The sequence below is a fragment of the Boleophthalmus pectinirostris genome, unplaced genomic scaffold (assembly GCF_026225935.1).
Source record: "Boleophthalmus pectinirostris isolate CB_2022bp ecotype Guang Dong unplaced genomic scaffold, ASM2622593v1 HiC_scaffold_13, whole genome shotgun sequence".
Classification (NCBI taxonomy): Eukaryota; Metazoa; Chordata; class Actinopteri; order Gobiiformes; family Gobiidae; genus Boleophthalmus; species Boleophthalmus pectinirostris.
The window spans coordinates 2,806,107-2,825,270 of record NW_026571036.1 but is presented as its reverse complement, the minus strand read 5'-3'; the positions used below and the strand labels follow the sequence as shown (position 1 = coordinate 2,825,270).

Sequence of the window (19,164 nt, the reverse complement as noted above, 5' to 3'; positions counted from 1 at the left end):
GCAAAAAATTTGGTTTGTGTCATTCTGGTTCTTGAGATATGAACAGTTTTATTTTGGGTCGATGATCCAGCCCCTCAAAATGTGAAACAGCCTCAAAACAACAGAAAATTATACAAACGTTTGTATTTGTTTTGTGCTGTGACTGTTTCCATTTGTGCGAGTTTATTTCTAAAATTATTCATTATTATTTTTGCATAAATTACATGAGGTCATTTCTGTTCAGCTGACGACGGCGACTTTAACAAAACTCCACAAAACTAGTGAAGAGAAACAATCTGTAGCTGTGGAAAAGTCTGTGTTATTCTATAAAATATGAATCAAAAGTGAGTTATTAAAGACTGATACAGACTTTTCCACAGCCTCAGGTCATTTCTCTTCACTAGTTTTGTGGAGTTTTGTTAAAGCCACTGACGTCAGCTGAGCTCATATAATTTCCAGAAAAATAATAATTAATAATTTTAGAAATAAACTCACACAAATGAAAACAGTCACAGCACAAAACAACACAAACCAAATACAAACCTTTGTTTCTTGCTGTCTGGAGGCTGTTTCACATTTTGAGGGGCTGGACGATGTCACCGGCCCAAAATAAAATTGTGTGATTCTGAACCAGAGTCGCACAAACGAAACTTTTTGCAGCACAAACGAAGCACAAATGATTGACTCCATTTTGTGCGTTTTAAAGCATTTTGAAGCTTCCTGACCACAATTTGACCTATAAAAGTATCATTAATATCTCAAAAAGTAAAGCAGCGCAAACAAAACTTCTTGCAGCACAAACGATTGACAGTTTTTGTGTGGGTTTGTGTTTGACTGCACGGAGGCCGATTTGGTTCCATCGGCTCCAGGTCACTTCACAGGCTCCTCATTCCGACCTTCAAATGTTGGTCTGAACCCGCTCTACAGGATCCTGGGGTTTTTATTTCACTATATTGCCCCAAATCAAGACATGAACATTTATAACAGACCAATCAGACGGCTTCTTTCCCTGAACTCCCTAGCGTTGACAGCAGTTTTGATTGGCAGCGTTGCTCCTGATTGGCTCTTTGGTTGCTATGATACTCCAATATGATAACCAATCCAGTCCACTTTATTTCACAGTTTCCAAAGTGCTGCACAATAAATAAAACATATACAATAGGAATATAAAAAATAATGCTCTACTTAACTCCACTAGTCCTCGTTAAGCCAATAAAAAAGTGGAACTGGACTCCAGATAAAATTGCTGGCCTCGATGAGCTTCATTTGGAGCTGAACTCTGTAGTTGACGTCACAGTCCCTCAGTCCGCTTCTTTACACAGTCTATGGTTTAAATCTAACTCTTCTCAGATGTTTAACACAAACAGAAATGCTCAGAGGAATTATTAAAATGTTTGGTTTTTTTTCCCGCAGAAACGCGACGCGGCGTGGAGAAGGCGTCGGGCATCAGTCGCATCGGCAGCAAAATCAAAGGAGTGTTCAAGAGCAGCACACTAGAGGGCACCATGCTGCCCCCCAGCGCCATGGCCGACCCCGACGACGACCTGGTCAGTGCCCCCCGGTCATTGTGAAATATTACTATTACATCCAATATTACACAAAATATTAAAACTTCATAATTAAATGAAAGTCTTGTTGGAGTGTTTGTGGGATAATATTACAGTGAACAGTAAATACATAAAGAAATGTTACATATGAGACTAATGTTACATATGAGACTAATGTTACATATGAGACTAATGTTACATATGAGACTAATGTTACATATGAGACTAATGTTACATATGAGACTAATGTTACGTATGAGACTAATGTTACGTATGAGACTAATGTTACATATGAGACTAATGTTACATATGGACTAATGTTACATATGAGACTAATGTTCCATATGAGACTAATGTTCCATATGAGACTAATGTTACATATGAGACTAATGTTACATATGAGACTAATGTTACATATGAGACTAATGTTACGTATGAGACTAATGTTACATATGAGACTAATGTTACATATGAGACTAATGTTACATATGAGACTAATGTTACATATGAGACTAATGTTACATATGAGACTAATGTTACATATGAGACTAATGTTACATATGAGACTAATGTTACATATGAGACTACTCTTACGAACTTTTATCTGTGTTCTAATGTTGTTCCCTCCTCAAAAACAAACCTGGATTTTATGTTTTGTTTCTTTCACACATCTTTGAGTAACACTTAATTAATTAATAGTGTGTTTACATCTCCAAAGCTCAAAATGCTCTGTTCCACCTTGTGATGTCATGAAGCGGTATTTTTCAAGTGAAAAGCTCCTTTTACCTTTAGTTCAGTAAATATTGGCAATTCCAGGTCTGAAATGATCCAAATTATTCTAGTGAAGGTTTATGGAGTTTAAAACACGGTGGAGCACTTCCTGTATTACCACATGACATCACAAGGTGGAACACCAAAATAAAACAAGCATTTGAAATAAACTTTATATTAAATATTGGAAATGGAAGTCGAAATCTGTTTTTTTTTGTTTGATACAAAAATTGAAAAATTAAATAACAATAACCATTTTCCTATTTTGTTTTTGTTCTTAATTGAAATTCAAAAGAATGAATGGTACATGGATCCAAAACTAATGGATGGATGAATGTTTACGTGATTCTTTATTAGTGTTTCTCTCTGCATCCAGTCACAAGATGGCCGTCGCAGTTGTCATGACAACAGTGTCCATGGTTCCTCTAGCTTTACATTATCTCCACTCAGACTCTGCTCTAACCCTGCTGTTTTACACCTGATGCCCTCCCAGGAGGAGGCCACGATGGTCCAGGAAGGGGACTACCTGTCAGAGCCTCAGGCCTGGTCCGGGTCCGGTCCTAGTCTTGGGTCCGGGGCGAGTTCTGGGTCTGGGAGGAACCTGTCGGAGTGGAGCGCCTGGATCCCGTTCATTGACGTGATGGAAGACGAGGTCCGGAAAGAGAGAGTCCCGGCCTTCCTCATCCAAGTCCAACGAAATGACCGCAGAGGAGGTACTGGACCCAGGACTGGACCCAGGACTGGACCCAGGACTGGACCCAGGACTGGACCCAGGACTGGACCCAGGACTAGACAAGGACTAGACAAGGACTAGACAAGGACTAGACAAGGACTAGACAAGGACTAGACAAGGACTAAACCAGGACTAAACCAGGACTAGACAAGACCAGGACTAGGACTAGACCAGGACTAGACCAGGACTAAACCAGGACTAAACCAGGACTAAACCAGGACTAAACCAGGACTAAACCAGGTCCAGGTCTTAACTGGGTCTTTGTGTTGCAGTGGGCCATGAGGCTGAGAGTTGGTGTGTTCTCAGGAGGTACATGGAGTTCTACGTTCTGGAATCCAAACTCACAGAGTTTCACGGTACTTTACTTTTATTGTAGTACTTTTACTGTAGTACTTTATTCTGTTCTATATCGTTGTGTCTCCATCTATCTTTGTCTCTGTCCATCTTACTGACCCTGTAGTACTTTTATTATAGTACTTTAGTACTTTTACTGTATAGAGGATGTGTGGTAGTACATTTAGTATGGTACTTTACTGTTGTGTAGTGTATTTACTCTTATGTAGTACATTTACTGTAGTACTTTATTGGTATGCAGTACATTTACTGTGGTACTTTATTCTTACATAGTACATTTACTGTGGTGCTTTACTGTTATGTAGTACATTTACTGAAGTACTTTACTGGTATGCAGTACATTTAGTATGGTACTTTACTGTTCTGTAGTACATTTACTGAAGTACTTTACTGTTATGTAGTACATTTACTGTAGTACTTTTTTGGTCCTGGTTCAGGTCCGTTCCCGGACGCTCAGCTTCCGTCCAAACGGATCCTGGGTCCAAAGAATTATGAGTTCCTGGAGTCGAAGAGGCCGGAGTTTGAGGAGTATCTCCAGGTGAGAACATCTGGATCTTTTATATCAGTGAACTTTATCACCAATCAATTACACCAGAATCTCCTCTAAAGCTACACTGTGGAACCTTTCTGCCGGTCTCCATGGAACCTGGACCATTCCAGGCCAAGCAGTTACATCTCCATGGAGACAAACACACAGCTGAAACCAGACCAGAAAAGCTCCACAGTGCACCTTTAAATGAACTCATACTTCATCATGAAGTGTGACTGGGATTAGACTTCACCTGCTGGTTTCTATGGAGATGATATTGTTCTGCCTGGAATGTTCCACAGTGTGACAATAAACAGCTGTACATTACATTTATTCAATTACAGGTGTTTTTCTGCTCAAAAACAATTTCTGGTATATTTCTAGTACATTTCTTGTGTATTTCTGGTACATTTCTTGTATACTTCTTGTATTTGTCAGAACCTTCTGCGTGTCCCGGAGCTCAGTAACAGTCAGCTCCTCGCAGACTTCCTGTCTCCTCACAGCATCGAGTCTCAGTTCACCGACAAAATCATCCCCGACGTCAACCTGGGTATGAAACTACTGCTTAAAAACTACTCTCTTTGTGACATTTTAAACTCTTTTATTTCCTGTTTTAATATTCGCTCTGAAAGTGTTTTGTGAAATAATCGTCCGTCTGCTCCTCCACAGGAAAAATATTCAAGTCTGTCCCTGGAAAACTCATGAAAGAGGTGAGACATTTACACCAGATGCCCTCCCACCCTCCTCCCCGTGTGTGTCAGATTACGTCAGATGCCCTCCCTCTTGTTCCCACAGAAGGGGCAGAACCTGGAGCCGTTCATTCAGTCGTTTTTTAACTCGTGTGAATCTCCCAAACCCAAACCGAGTCGCAACGAGCTCACCGTGCTCAGCCCCACGGCCCACACCGACAAGAAGGTACAAATACAAATACTACGAGTACTACGAATACTGCTAATACTGCTAATACTACTAATACTGCTACTGCTGCTGACTCTACTGCTACTACTGCAAACACACACACTCCAGAGTACTTTTACTACAGAGAACACACCACACTCAGCCCCACGGCCCACACCGACAAGAAGGTACAAATACTACGAATACTACCACTGCTACTAATACTAATACTACTGCTACCTCTATCACCACTACTGCAAACACACACACCCCAGAGTACTTTTACTACAGAGAATGCACCATGCTCAGCCCCACCAAGAAGGTACAAATACTATGAAAACTATGAATACTACTGCTACTGTTACTACTACTACTACTGTTTTTACTACTACTCTTACTACTGCTACTGTTACTATACTACTACTACTACTACTACTACTACTACTACTACTACTACTACTACTACTACTACTACTACTACTACTGTACTACTGTTACTACTACTACTGTTTTTACTACTACTACTGTTTTTACTACTACTGTTACTACTACTACTACTGTTTTTACTACTACTGTTACTACTACTACTACTGTTACTACTACTACTACTGTTACTACTACTACTACTGTTACTATTACTACTACTGTTTTTATTACTACTACTGTTACTACTACTACTACTACTTTTTTATTACTACTACTGTTTTTACTACTACTACTGTTACTACTACTGCTGCTACTACTGCTACTACTGTTGTTACTACTACTGTTTTTACTACCACTACTCTTACTACTACTACTGTTACTACTACTTCTACTACTACTGCTGTTACTACTGTTACTACTATTACTGTTTTTACTACTACTGTTACTACTACTACAACTGTTTTTTCTACTACTGTTACTACTACTGCTGTTAATCCTGTTACTGTTACTACTACTGTTACTACTGCAAATACATACACTCCAGAGTACTTTTACTACAGAGGACGCACCACGCTCAGCCCCACGGCCCACACCGAGAAGGTAGTACTACTACTACTACTACTACTACTACTACAAAGTACTTTGACACAGCACACACCAACGAGAAGGTACTACAGTGTATACAAATGTACACACTCCAAAGTACTTTTACTACTGAGACTGAGGCTGGAATGTAGAAAATTCCAGTTCTCCCCTTCCCCCTGACTCCGCCCACTGTGATTATTTAAAAACGCACAGGAGAAAGTTTGATCCTGTAGAGTCTGTCGTCACGTTTCTGTTTTTTTTTTTTTTTTTTTTTGTTCAGCTGTTCACAGATCTGTACCAAAACAACGCCGCTCTGGGTGACGTCTCGGACAGGAAGAACCCGCACAACTACTTCGTGGAGCAGCAGCGTCTCCACGGGATGTTCGACTACATGATGTTTGTGGGTGAGTGTGACACCGGCCTTCTGCCCAAAGACCGTTTAAAGGTTTTAGGGACGATTATTTTAGTTTCAAATTGTCAGTGAAAGTTGAGAATAGTGTTATAGAGACGCTGCAGCTTTGTGATTATGACGACCAAAAAAAAAAACTATAAAAATCCATCAATTGTGGACGCGGTGAGGACAAGTAAACATTAGTACCTCAGTGTCTATCGGCTGTTACGTTTAGGTTTTTTGAAAGTTTTAATGTGGGTAGGCGGGCGGGTTTAGATCTGGTGCAGTCCTGGTTCAGTCCTGGTTCAGTCCTGGTTCAGTCCTGGTTCAGTCCTGGTTCAGTCCTGGTGATTGGCTCGGTGGTTGCGGTGTGTATATATTTATGTTAATGACACTGACTCAGTCCTGGTTCAGTCCTGGTTTAGTCCTGGTTTAGTCCTGGTTTAGTCCTGGTTTTGTCCCTGGTTTTGTCCCTGGTTTTGTCCCTGGTTTAGTCCCTGGTTTAGTCCTGGTTTAGTTGGTTCAGTCCTGGTTTAGACCTAGTTTTGTCCCTGGTTTAGTCCTGGATTAGTCCTGGTTTAATCCTGATTTAGTCTTGTTTTAGTCCTGGTTCAGACCTGGTTTAGACCTCATTTAGTCCTGGTTTAGACCGTCCTAAGTCCTGGTTTAGTCCTGGTTTAGACTTGGTTTAGTCCTGGTTCAGACTTGGTTCAGACCTGGTTCAAACCTTCCTAAATCCTGGTTTAGACCTTGTTCAGTCCTGGTTTAGACCTGGTTCAAACCTGGCTCAGACCTGGTTCAAACCTGGTTTAGTCCTGGTTTAGTCCTGGTTTAGACCTGGTTTAGTCCTGGTTTAGACCTTGTTCAGTCCTGGTTTAGACCTGGTTCAAACCTGGCTCAACCCTGGTTTAGTCCTGGTTTAGTCCTGGTTTAGTCCTGGTTTAGATCTTGCTCCCACGCAAAATTTCTCCATAAATAAACAAAAACATGACACAAAAACTGAACAAAACGACTGGACAAACCTGATGTGATGTGCAGGAGTTTCGTTAGTGGGACTTGTTGTGTTCGTGCTCTGAAGGGGGAGCGACTTAGCTTAAATTAAACATGTGAATACTTTGTTTGGGATGAACATAGATTTTTGAACAGGCTGATCTAAAAATGTGTCGTGTTAGTTAAAAACCCCGAGGCTGCTACGTGAGATTCTCCTGTAAAATTCCAGTTGTGTTTATTTTTTCCGTTTAATTTTTCCGTTTTTTTTTTTTTTTTGTTCCAGCGCGCGTGGTTTTCCGAGTCTCCGCCCCCTTACATCACTTCCTGTGCGCCGTGCGGATCTTGGCGAAGCGTTCGTTCGAGGCGTACGTGGATCAGCTGATGCACCTGAAGCTGGGACAGATCCTCCAGGAACATCGCCTCGTGTCCCTGATCACACAACTCCGAGGTCTGCACCTGTCTGCACCTGTCTGCACCTGTCTGCTCCTGTCTGCACCTGTCTGCTCCTGTCTGCTCCTGTCTGCTCCTGTCTGCACCTGTCTGCTCCTGTCTCCTGTCTGCTCCTGTCTGCACCTGTCTGTCTGCTCCTGTCTGCTCCTGTCTGCTCCTGTCTGCACCTGTGCACCTGTCTGCACCTGTCTGCACCTGTCTGCACCTGTCTGCACCTGTCTGCTGCACCTGTCTGTGCTCCTGTCTGTACTCCTCTGTCTGTCCTCTTCCTCTCCTCCTCCTCTTCTCTTTCTTCTCTCCCTCTTCTCCTCTGTCTCCTCTTTTCTTCTGTCTCTCCTCCTCCTCTTTCTCTCCTGTCTTTCCTTTCTCTTTCCTCCTCTCCTCCTCCTTTCCTCCTCTTCTGTCTCTTCTCCTCTGTCTCTTTTCTCCTGTCTCTCCTCCTCTCCTCTGTTTCTCCTCCTCTCTCTCCTCCTCCTTTCCTCCTCTTCTGTCTCTTCTCCTCTGTCTCCTCTTTTCTTCTCTCTCTCCTCCTCCTCTTTCTCTCCTGTCTTTCCTTTCTCTTTCCTCCTCTTCCTCCTCCTCCTCTCTTTCTTCTGTCTTCTCCTCCTCTTCTTCTCTCTGTCTCTCTCCTCCTCTGTCTCTCTCCTCTCTGTCTCTCTCCTCCTCTCCTCTCCTCTCTCTCTCCTCCTCTTCTCTCCTCTTCTTCTGTCTCTCTTCCTCTCTCTCTCTCTCCTCTCCTCCTCCTCTTGTCCTCTCTTCCTCCTCTCTCCTCTCTCTCTCCTCCTCTCTCTCTCTCCTCCTCCTCTCCTCCTCCTCTGTCTCTCTCCTCCTCTCTCTCCTCCTCTCCTCTCTCTCTCCTCTCTCCTCTCTCTCTCCTCTCTCTCTCTCTCTCCTCTTCCTCTCCTCCTCCTCTCTCTCCTCCTCTCTTCATCTTTCTCTCCTCCTCTGTCTCTTCCTCCTGTCTCTCCTCTCTCTCCTCCTCTCTCTCCTCTCTCTCCTCCTCTCTCTCTCCTCTCTCTCTCTCCTCTGTCTCTCTCCTCCTCTGCTCCTCTCCTCTCTCCTCTCCTCCTCTCCTCTGTCTCCTCTCTCCTTCCTCTCTCCTCTCTCCTCCTCTCTCCTCTCTCTCCTCTCCTCTCTCTCTCTCCTCTGCTCCTCTCTCTCTCTCTCCTCTCCTCTCCTCCTCTCTCCTCCTCTGTCTCCTCTCCTCCTCTCTCTCCTCTCCTCCTCTCTCCTCCTCTCCTCCTCCTCTCTCCTCTCCTCTCCTCCTCTGTCTCTCCTCTCCTCTCCTCCTCCTCTGTCCTCTCCTCCTCTCTCCTCTCTCTCCTCTCTCTCTCCTCTCTGTCTCTCCTCCTCTCTCTCCTCTGTCTCTCTCTCCTCTCTCTCTCCTCCTCTGTCCTCTCCTCCTCTCTCCTCTCTCTCTCCTCTCTCTCCTCCTCCTCCTCTCTCCTCTCCTCTCTCTCTCTCCTCCTCTGTCTCTCCTCTTCTGTCCTCCTCTCTGTCTCTCCTCCTCTCTCTCTCTCTCTCTCTCCTCCTCTCTCTCTCTTCTCCTCCTCCTCCTCTTCTCCTCTCCTCCTCCTCTTGGTCGTGTTGATTCTGTCTGTTTTTGTTGCAGATGCTGTTTTCTGTGAAGATTCTGAGGAGAGAAGCTCTGAGGACAAACAGCTGAGAGCCAAGAAAACGTTTGAGGAGATGATGAAGTATTTACCAGGTCCGACTCGTTTAAACTCCACCCGACTTTAAACTCGTGTCGGTAAACTTCTCCGTTTTACAGCGAAGCGGGAATCTCACGGGGATTTACTGCATTTATATTTGAGCAAACAAAAATATACAGAAAAAACCTTTTTCAAAATCTGAAGCTTTTATCAGACGTCAAAATCTGAAAAATACTTTTTTTTTTTAACAATGTTTTTATTTTGTTTTGTACATTATAAAGCACAACCAGACCATCTATCAGTCATGTACATAAAAAACAAACAAACATAAAAAACAAATCCAGATCAACCTAACAGTTAGAAAATTAAGTTATAGACATTCATACATTTTTTTCTCCCAACCCAAATATCAGTAAATATAAACATATATATAAACATATATACACACCATAAAAATACAAGATGTATACACATATACATACATAAAAAAATATAATAGAAATAAATAAAAATAAAAAAAGGTCTACAGGATAATCTCAGTCATCTTCAACACCATCTGTCAAATTAAGATTCCCTACAAAACTTTTAAGAAGAACCACTTTTAGTCTTTTAAGTACAGTTTAAGTGTTCTTCTTTTACACCTACAAACAAACTCAAACTGTTCTGACCGACGTTTATCCAAGGCTCCTGTTCAGTCCTGGTTTAGTCCTGGTTTGGTCCTGGTTTGGTCCTGGTTTGGTCCTGGTTTCAGTCCTGGTTTAGTCCTGGTTTAGTCCTGGTTCAGTCCTGGTTCAGTCCTGGTTTCAGTCCTGGTTTTCAGTCCTGGTTTAGTCCTGGTTTCCTGGTTTAGTCCTGGTTTAGTCCTGGTTCGGTCCGGTCCTGGTTCAGTCCTGGTTCGGTCCTGGTTCGGTCCTGGTTCGGTCCTGGTTTCAGTCGGTCCTGGTTCTGGTTCCTGGTTCAGTCCTGGTTCAGTCCTGGTTTAGTCCTGGTTTAGTCCTGGTTTCAGTTCCTGGTTCAGTCCTGGTTTAGTCCTGGTTTAGTCCTGGTTTGGTCCTGGTTCAGTTCTGGTTCAGTTCTTGTATTTCTTTTTTAATTTTCCCCGTCAGATTTTCCTGATGTTTCTTCCGTTCGTTCTTTTGTTTTTCAGATTTTGTGTCTAAACTCATCGGGGACGAGTCCAAGTACGAAGGAGTGAGACTTTTGTTTGACATGATCCAGCAGCCGCTCCTCAACAAACAGGTCCACAAACTCTTCTCTTTCAGTTTTGTCTTTTATTCAAATGAAAATTGCTCTGTCTGGAATGTTCCGCAGTGTGACTTTAAACAGCTCTACTTTACTTTTATTCAATTACAGGAGGTTTTATAACTTAAAAATACCTCGACAAACGGACGTTCTGACTGTAACTTGGTCTGGTTTGAAGATAAAAAATGTTTAAAGCCACACTGAGAAACATTCCAGACGAAGCCGTAACATCTCCATGGAGAAAAGCGTTTGTAAAGTTCCACAGTGCGGCTTTAACTCCTGCCCCTGTGCGTTTCAGATGACGTACGTTCTGTTGGACATCGCCGTGCAGGAGCTGTTCCCCGAGCTCAGTAAGGTCAGTCTCCCAAACGCTCTGCTCCACTCTGTGATGTCATCGGGTGGTGATAGAGAAGATGTCCTCACGTTTCATAAATGTTGATGATTTTAAACATGGACACAGTTTGAACCCTCACGCTCTCCTCAGGGTCACACTGACCCAAAGGAAATGATTTTTTCCCTTCCCGCTCTCTCGGGTCAGACCCAAAAATGTGTATTTTCTCACCTGGCGAGAATTTATTTGAAAATAAATTTTTGGGTTTGATTGACCCGCCCCAAGAGAGCGGGAAGGAAAAAAAACATTTCTTCAGATCAGTGTGACCCCGAGGAGAGCGTGAGGGAGACGTGAAAACACCTGAAGACCACAAGAGGGCGCCACAACCACACAGACACAGAACATGAAACTCAACACAAGAGACCTGGTTTAGACCTGGTTTAGTCCCTGGTTTAGTCCTGGTCCTGGTCTGACCCTGGTTTAGACCTGGTTTAGACCTGGTTTAGACCTGGTTTAGTCCTGGTTTAGTTTACCTGGTTTAGTCCTGTTTAGACCTGGTTTAGTCCTTGGTTTAGTCCTGGTTTAGTCCCTGGTTTAGTCCTGGGTCCTGGTCTCGGTCTGACCCTGGTGTAGACCTGGTTTAGACCTGGTTTAGTCCTGGTTTTAGTCCTGGTCCTGGTCTGGTCTGACCCTAGTTTAGTCCTGGTTTAGTCCTTGGGTCCTTGGTTTAGTCCTGGTTTGGTTTAGTCCTGGTTTAGTCCTTGGTTTAGTCCTGGTTTAGTCCTGGTTTAGTCCTGGTTTAGTCCTTGGTTTAGTCCTGGTTTAGTCCTGGTTAGTCCTGGTTTAGTCTTGGTTTAGTCCTGGTTTCAGTCCTTGGTTTAGTCCTGGTTCAGTCCTTGGTTTAGACCTGGTTTAGTCCTGGTCCTTGGTTTAGTCCTTGGTTTTAGTCTTGGTTCAGTCCTGGTTTAGTCCTGGTTTAGTCCTTGGTTTAGTTCCTGGTTTAGTCCTGGTTTAGTCCTGGTTTAGTCTTGGTTTAGTCTGGTTTAGTCCTGGTTTAGTCCTGGTTTAGTCTTGGTTTAGTCTTGGTTTAGTCTGGTTTAGTCCTGGTCTAGTCCTGGTTTAGTTTAGTCTGGTTTAGTCTTGGTTTAGTCCTGGTTTAGTCCTGGTTTAGTCCTGGTTTAGTCCTGTTTAGTCTGGTTTAGTCCTTGGTTTAGTCCTCCTGGTTTAGTCCTGGTTTAGTCCTGGTTTAGTCCTAGTTGGTTTAGTCCTGGTTTAGTCCTGGTTTAGTCCTGGTCTAGTCCTTGGTTTAGTCCTTGGTTTAGTCCTGGTTTAGTCCTGGTTTAGTCCTGGTTTAGTCCTGGTTTAGTCCTGGTTTAGTCCTGGTTTAGTCTTGGTTTAGTCCTTGGTTTAGTCCTGGTTTAGACCTGGTTTAGTCCTGGTTTAGTCCTGGTTTAGTCCTTGTTTAGTCCTGGTTTAGTCCTGGTTTAGTCCTGGTTTAGTCCTGGTTTAGTCCTGGTTTTAGTCTGGTTTAGTCCTTGGTTTAGTCCTGGTTTAGTCCTGGTTTAGTCCTTGGTTTAGTCCTGGTTTAGTCCTTAGGGTTTAGTCCTGGTTTAGTCCTGGTTTAGTCTGGTTTAGTCCTGGTTTAGTCCTGGTTTAGTCCTGGTTTAGTCTTGGTTTAGTCTTGGTTTAGTCCTTGGTTTAGTCCTGGTTTAGTCCTTGGTTTAGTCCTTGGTTTAGTCTGGTTTAGTCCTGGTCCTTGGTTTAGTCCTGGTTTAGTCCTGGTTTAGTCCTGGTTTAGTCCTTGGTTTAGTCTGGTTTAGTCCTTGGTTTAGTCCTGGTTTAGTCCTGGTTTAGTCCTGGTTTAGTCTTGGTTTAGTCTTGGTTTAGTCCTGGTTTAGTCCTGGTTTAGTCTTGGTTTAGTCCTGGTTTAGTCCTGGTTTAGTCCTTGGTTTAGTCCTGGTTTAGTCCTGGTTTTGGTTTAGTCTTGGTTTACCTTGGTTTAGTCCTGGTTTAGTCCTGGTTTAGTCCTGGTTTAGTCCTGGTTTAGTCCTGGTTTAGTCTGGTTTAGTCCTGGTTTAGTCCTGGTTTAGTCCTGGTTTAGTCCTTTGGTTTAGTCCTGGTTTAGTCCTTGGTTTAGTCCTGGTTTAGTCCTGGTTTAGTCTTGGTTTAGTCTTGGTTTTAGACCTGGTTTAGTCTGGTTTAGTCCTTGGTTTAGTCCTGGTTTAGTCCTGGTTTATTGGTTTAGTCTTGGTTTAGACCTGGTTTAGTCCTGGTTTAGTCCTTGGTTTAGTCCTGGTTTAGTCCTGGTTTAGTCTGGTTTAGTCCTGGTTTAGTCCTTGGTTTAGTCCTTGGTTTAGTCCTGGTTTAGTTCTGGTTTAGTCCTTGGTTTAGTCCTTGGTTTAGTCTTGGTTTAGTCTTCATAAACGCTCAGACTCATCACAGGAAAATTTAAATGTTTTTGTTTAAATCCTTTTTTTTCTTTTTTCAGTCCTTCTTAAAACTTCTGTGTCGTTTTTTTCTAATGAGTGATGACTTTTTTTTTTTATTGCATTTTTTAATTTACTCTTAAATATTGTGTTTTTGTTCCAGGCTCCTGCTCGCGAGGCCTTCGTCGTGTGACTGCGGTGTGTCGTGTTTGTTTCACGTTCAGGATCTTTGTGTAAAAACATTCCTCTGAATCATGAAAACACTAAAACTTTAATATTAAATTATTTATTCTCTTAAAATCCAACGTCTCGTCTCTGATTCACCTGAAGAGTCTCAGGAACAGTCCGGGTTTAGTCCTGGTTTAGTCCAGGTTTAGTCCTGGTTTAGACCTGGTTTAGTCCTGGTTTAGACCTGGTTTAGTCCTGGTTTAGTCCTGGTTTATTCCTGGTTTAGTCCTGGTTTAGACCTGGTTTAGACCTGGTTTAGTCCTGGTTTAGACCTGGTTTAGACCTGGTTTAGTGCTGGTTTAGTGCTGGTTTAGACCTAGTTTAGACCTGGTTCAGTCCTGGTTTAGACCTGGTTTAGTCCTGGTTTAGACCTGGTTTAGACCTGGTTTAGTCCTGGTTTAGACCTGGTTTAGTCCTGGTTTAGACCTGGTTTAGTCCTGATTTGATTGATGATTTTTTCCCTTCCCGTTCTCTCGGGTCAGACCCAAAAATGTATTTTTCTCACCTGGCGAGAAATTTATTTGAAAATAAATTTTTGGGTTTGATTGACCCGCCACCAAGAGAGCGGGAAGGAAAAAAACATTTCTTCAGGTCAGTGTGACCCGAGGAGAGCGTGAGGGAGACGTGAAAACACCTGAAGACCACAAGAGGGCGCCACAACCACACAGACACAGAACATGAAACTCAACACAAGAGACCTGGTTTAGACCTGGTTTAGTCCCTGGTTTAGTCCTGATCCTGGTCTCGGTCTGACCCTGGTGTAGACCTGGTTTAGACCTGGTTTAGTCCTGGTTTAGACCTGGTTTAGTCCTGTTTAGCCTGTTTAGTCCTGGTTAGACCTGGTTTAGTCCTTGGTTCAGTCCTTGGTTTAGGTCCTTGGTTTAGACCTGGTTTAGACCTGGTTTAGTCCTGGTTTAGTCCTGGTTTAGTCCTTGGTTTAGTCTTGGTTAGTCTGGTTTAGTCCTGGTTTAGTCCTGGTTTAGTCTTGGTTTAGTCCTGGTTTAGTCTTTTAGTCTTGGTTTAGTCCTGGTTCGGTCTTGGTTTAGTCCTGGTCTGTTTAGTCCCTGGTTTAGTCTTGGTTTAGTCTTGGTTCAGTCCTTCAGTCCTGGTCCAGTCCTGGTTTAGTCCTTGGAGTCCTTGGTTTAGTCTTTTAGTCCTGGTTTAGTCTTGGTTTTTTGGTTTAGTCCTTGGTTTAGTTGGTTGGTTTAGTCTGGTTTAGTCTTGGTTTAGTCCTGGTTTTAGTCCTGGTCTAGGTCTTGGTTTAGTCTTGTTTAGTCTTGGTTTAGTTGGTTTAGTTGGTTTAGTGTTAGTCCTGGTTTAGTCCTGGTTTAGTCCTGGGTGGTTAGTCCTTTGGTTTAGTCCTGGTTTAGTCTGGTTTGTCCTGGTCTAGTCTGGTTTAGTCCTGGTTTTAGTCCTGTTTAGTCCTGGTTTAGTCTTGGTTTAGTCGGTTTAAGTGGTTTAGTCTGTTTAGCTGGTTTAGTTTAGTCCTGGTCTAGTCTGGTTAGTTGTTTAGTCCTGGTTTAGTCCTGGTTTAGTCCTGGTTAGTCCTGGTTCAGTCCTTGGTTTAGTCCTGGTTACTGGTTTAGTCCTGGTTTAGTCCTGGTTACTCCTGGTTTAGTCTGGTTCAGTTTGGTTTAGTCTTGGTTTGTCCTGGTTTAGTCCTGGTTTAGTCTTGGTTTAGTCTTGGTTTTGTCCTTGGTTTAGTCCTGGTTTTAGTCCTTGGTTTAGTCCTGGTTTAGTCCTTGGTTTAGTCTGGTTTAGTCTTGGTTTAGTCTGGTTTAGTCCTGGTTTAGTCCTGGTTTAGTCCTTGGTTTAGTCCTGGTTTAGTCCTGGTTTAGTCCTTAGTCCTGGTTTAGTCCTGTCTTGGTTTAGTCTTGGTTAGTCCTTGGTTTAGTCCTGGTTTAGTCCTTGTTTAGTCTTGTTTAGTTGGTTTAGTCTTGGTTTAGTCTGGTTTTTGTCCTGGTTTGGTTTAGTCTTGGTTTAGTCCTTGTTTAGTCCTGGTTTAGTCCTTGGTTTAGTCCTGGTTTGTCCTGGTTTAGTCCTGGTTAGTCTTGGTTTAGTCCTGGTTTAGTCCTGGTTTAGTCCTTGGTTTAGTCCCTGGTTTAGTCCTTGTTTAGTCCTGGTTTAGTCCTGGTTTTAGTCTGGTTTAGTCCTTGGTTTGGTCCTTGGTTTAGTCCTGGTTTAGTCCTTGGTTTAGTCCTGGTTTAGTCCTGGTTAGTCCTGGTTTAGTTGGTTTAGTCTTGGTTTAGACCTGGTTTAGTCCTGGTTTAGTCCTTGGTTTAGTCCTGGTTTTAGGTCTGGTTTAGTCTTGGTTTAGTCTGGTTTTTTATGGTTTAGTCCTGGTTTATCCTGGTTTAGTCTTGGTCTGGTTTAGACCTGGTTTAGTCCTGGTTTAGTCCTGGTTTAGTCCTGGTTTAGTCCTGGTTTAGTCCTGGTTAGTCCTGGTTTAGTCCTTGGTTTAGTCCTGGTTAGTCTGTTGTTTAGTCCTGGTTAGTCTTGGTTAGTCTTCATAAACGCTCAGACTCATCACAGGAAAATTAAAATGTTTTTGTTTAAATCCTTTTTTTTCTTTTTTCAGTTTTCTTAAAACTTCTGTGTGGTTTTTTCTAATGAGCGATGACTTTTTTTTTTTTATTGCATTTTTTAATTTGATCTTAAATATTGTGTTTTTGTTCCAGGCTCCTGCTCGCGAGGCCTTCGTCGTGTGACTGCGTTTATTTCCGTGTGTCGTGTTTGTTTCACGTTCAGGATCTTTGTGTAAAAACATTCCTCTGAATCATGAAACACTAAAACTTTAATATTAAATTATTTATTCTCTTAAATCCAACGTCTCGTCTCTGATTCACCTGAAGAGTCTCAGGAACAGTCCGGGTTTAGTCCTGGTTTAGACTTGGTTTACTGGTTTAGACCTGGTTTAGTCCTGGTTTAGTCCTGGTTTATTCTGGTTCAGTCCTGGTTTAGACCTGGTTTAGACCTGGTTTAGTCCTGGTTTAGACCTGGTTTAGACTGGTTTAGTGCTGTTTAGTGCTGGTTTAGACCTGGTTTAGTCCTGGTTCAGTCCTGGTTTAGACTGGTTTAGACCTGGTTTAGACCTGGTTTAGACCTGGTTTAGTCCTGGTTTAGACCTGGTTTAGTCCTGGTTTAGACCTGGTTTAGTCCTGATTTGATTGATGATTTTTTCCTTCCCCTCTCTCGGTCAGACCCAAAAATGTATTTTCTCACCTGGCGAGAATTTTTTGAAAATAAATTTTTGGGTTTGATTGACCCGCCCCAGAGAGCGGAAGGAAAAAAAACATTTCTTCAGATCAGTGTGACCCCGAGGAGAGCGTGAGGGAGACGTGAAAACACCTGAAGACCACAAGAGGGCGCCACAACCACACAGACACAGAACATGAAATCAACACAAGAGACCTGGTTTAGACCTGGTTAGACCTGGTTTAGACTGGTTTAGTCCTGGTTTAGACCTGGGTTTAGTCTTGGTTAGACCTGGTTTAGTCCTGGTTTAGTCCTGTTTAGTCCTTGGTTTAGTCTTGGTTTAGTCCTGTTTAGTCCTGGTTTAGTCCTGGTTTAGTCTGGTTTAGTCCTGGTTTAGTCCTTGGTTTAGTCTGGTTTAGTCCTGGTTTAGTCCTGGTTTAGTCCTGGTTTAGTCCTGGTTTAGACCTGGTTTTAGTCCTTGGTTTAGTCCTGGTTTAGTCCTGTTTAGTCCTGGTTTAGTCCTGGTTTAGTCCTGGTTTAGTCCTGGTTTAGTCCTGGTTTAGTCCTGGTTTAGTCCTGGTTTAGTCCTGGTTTAGTCCTGGTTTAGTCCTGGTTTAGTCCTGGTTTAGTCTTGGTTTAGTCTTCATAAACGCTCAGACTCATCACAGGAAAATTTAAATGTTTTTGTTTAAATCCTTTTTTTTCTTTTTTCAGTCCTTCTTAAAACTTCTGTGTCGTTTTTTTCTAATGAGTGATGACTTTTTTTTTTTATTGCATTTTTTAATTTACTCTTAAATATTGTGTTTTTGTTCCAGGCTCCTGCTCGCGAGGCCTTCGTCGTGTGACTGCGGTTTATTTCCGTGTGTCGTGTTTGTTTCACGTTCAGGATCTTTGTGTAAAAACATTCCTCTGAATCATGAAAACACTAAAACTTTAATATTAAATTATTTATTCTCTTAAAATCCAACGTCTCGTCTCTGATTCACCTGAAGAGTCTCAGGAACAGTCCGGGTTTAGTCCTGGTTTAGTCCTGGTTTAGTCCTGGTTTAGTCCTGGTTTAGACCTGGTTTAGGACCTGGTTTAGTCCTGGTTTAGTCCGGTTTAGTCCTGGTTTAGTCCGGGTTTAGTCCTGGTTTAGACCTGGTTTTAGACCTGGTTCAGACCTGGTTTAGACCTGGTTTAGTCCGGGTTTAGTCCGGGTTTAGTCCTGGTTTAGACCTGGTTTAGTCCTGGTTTAGTCCTGGTTTAGTCCTGGTTTAGTCCGGGTTTTAGTCCGGGTTTAGTCCTGGTTTAGACCTGGTTTTAGTCCCTGGTTTAGTCCTGGTTTAGTCCTGGTTTAGTCCAGGTTTAGTCCGGGTTTAGTCCTGGTTTAGACCTGGTTTAGTCCTGGTTTAGTCCTGGTTTAGTCCTGGTTTAGTCCGGGTTTAGTCCGGGTTTAGTCCTGGTTCAGTCCTGGTTTAGACCTGGTCTAGCTCCGGTTTAGTTTTGGTTTAGAGTCTTAGTTTAGTCCTGGTCTCTACTTCTTCACTAGAATCATTTGGATAATACTCCCTACAACTGTACAACAACTCACTCTTATGTAACAGATAATACTCCCTACAACTGTACAACAACTCACTCTTATGTAACAGATAATACTCCCTACAACTGTACACTCGTCCTTATGTTTCTGCGTCCAAATAAGTTTTTTTTTGTTTTTTTATTAAGGGTCAATAAAGTTTGTCTAAATCTAAACTTTTAAACATGTTTTTAAATTCTTATTTTTAAATTTCTTCTGACCCTGGTGAAATATTTTGGACTTTTATGATCTCAGGTTTTTTTTTTTTTTTATTGTTTTAGTTTTTTTAAATCCATGTGAAGTCCAGATGAGGGAAAGTGTCTGGGTCTGACCTGAGCTGAACCCAAGGACTGGACTGACCTGAGCTGAACCGGACTGACCTGAGCTGAACCGGACTGACCTGAGCTGAACTGGACTGACCTGAGCTGAACCGGACTGACCTGAGTTGAACCGGAGGACTTGGAGCGTCTGAAAACCCTCGACGTTGTAAATGAAACGACTTCCTTCCTTCCGTTGAGTCTGAAAATGAAACGAGCTGCAACTGAACTTCAGACTCACAAGAAGAAACAATAAATCTGAAACAGAACAGAGGACCAGGTCTAAACCAGGTCTAAACCAGGACTAAACCAGGTCTAAACCAGGTCTAAACCAGGACTAAACCAGGTCTAAACCAGGTCTAAACCAGGACTAAACCAGGACTAAACCAGGACTAAACCAGGACTAAACCAGGACTAAACCAGGACTAAACCAGGTTTAAACCAGGACTAAACCAGGACTAAACCAGGACTAAACCAGGACTAAACCAGGTTTAAAACCAGGACTAAACCAGGTTTAAACCAGGACTAAACCAGGTTTAAACCAGACTAAACCAGGACTAAAC

The 19,164-nt window shown here is 42.7% G+C and overlaps 1 protein-coding gene across 1 annotated transcript in view; it reads left to right on the top strand.

Annotated features, from left to right (window-relative positions):
- The window catches only part of LOC110166744 (sorting nexin-14-like), a 32,193-nt gene extending 14,505 nt beyond the window's left edge, over positions 1-17,688 (top strand). The window contains 14 exon segments of the mRNA XM_055149572.1: positions 1,393-1,414; positions 1,416-1,526; positions 2,791-3,010; positions 3,303-3,386; positions 3,822-3,922; positions 4,352-4,463; positions 4,583-4,623; positions 4,709-4,828; positions 6,102-6,225; positions 7,486-7,650; positions 9,265-9,360; positions 10,452-10,543; positions 10,845-10,901; positions 17,542-17,688. Of these exon segments, the coding sequence (XP_055005547.1) occupies positions 1,393-1,414; positions 1,416-1,526; positions 2,791-3,010; positions 3,303-3,386; positions 3,822-3,922; positions 4,352-4,463; positions 4,583-4,623; positions 4,709-4,828; positions 6,102-6,225; positions 7,486-7,650; positions 9,265-9,360; positions 10,452-10,543; positions 10,845-10,901; positions 17,542-17,571 (1,375 nt within the window). The 3' untranslated portion in view covers positions 17,572-17,688.
- The last annotated feature ends 1,476 nt before the right edge of the window (positions 17,689-19,164 follow it).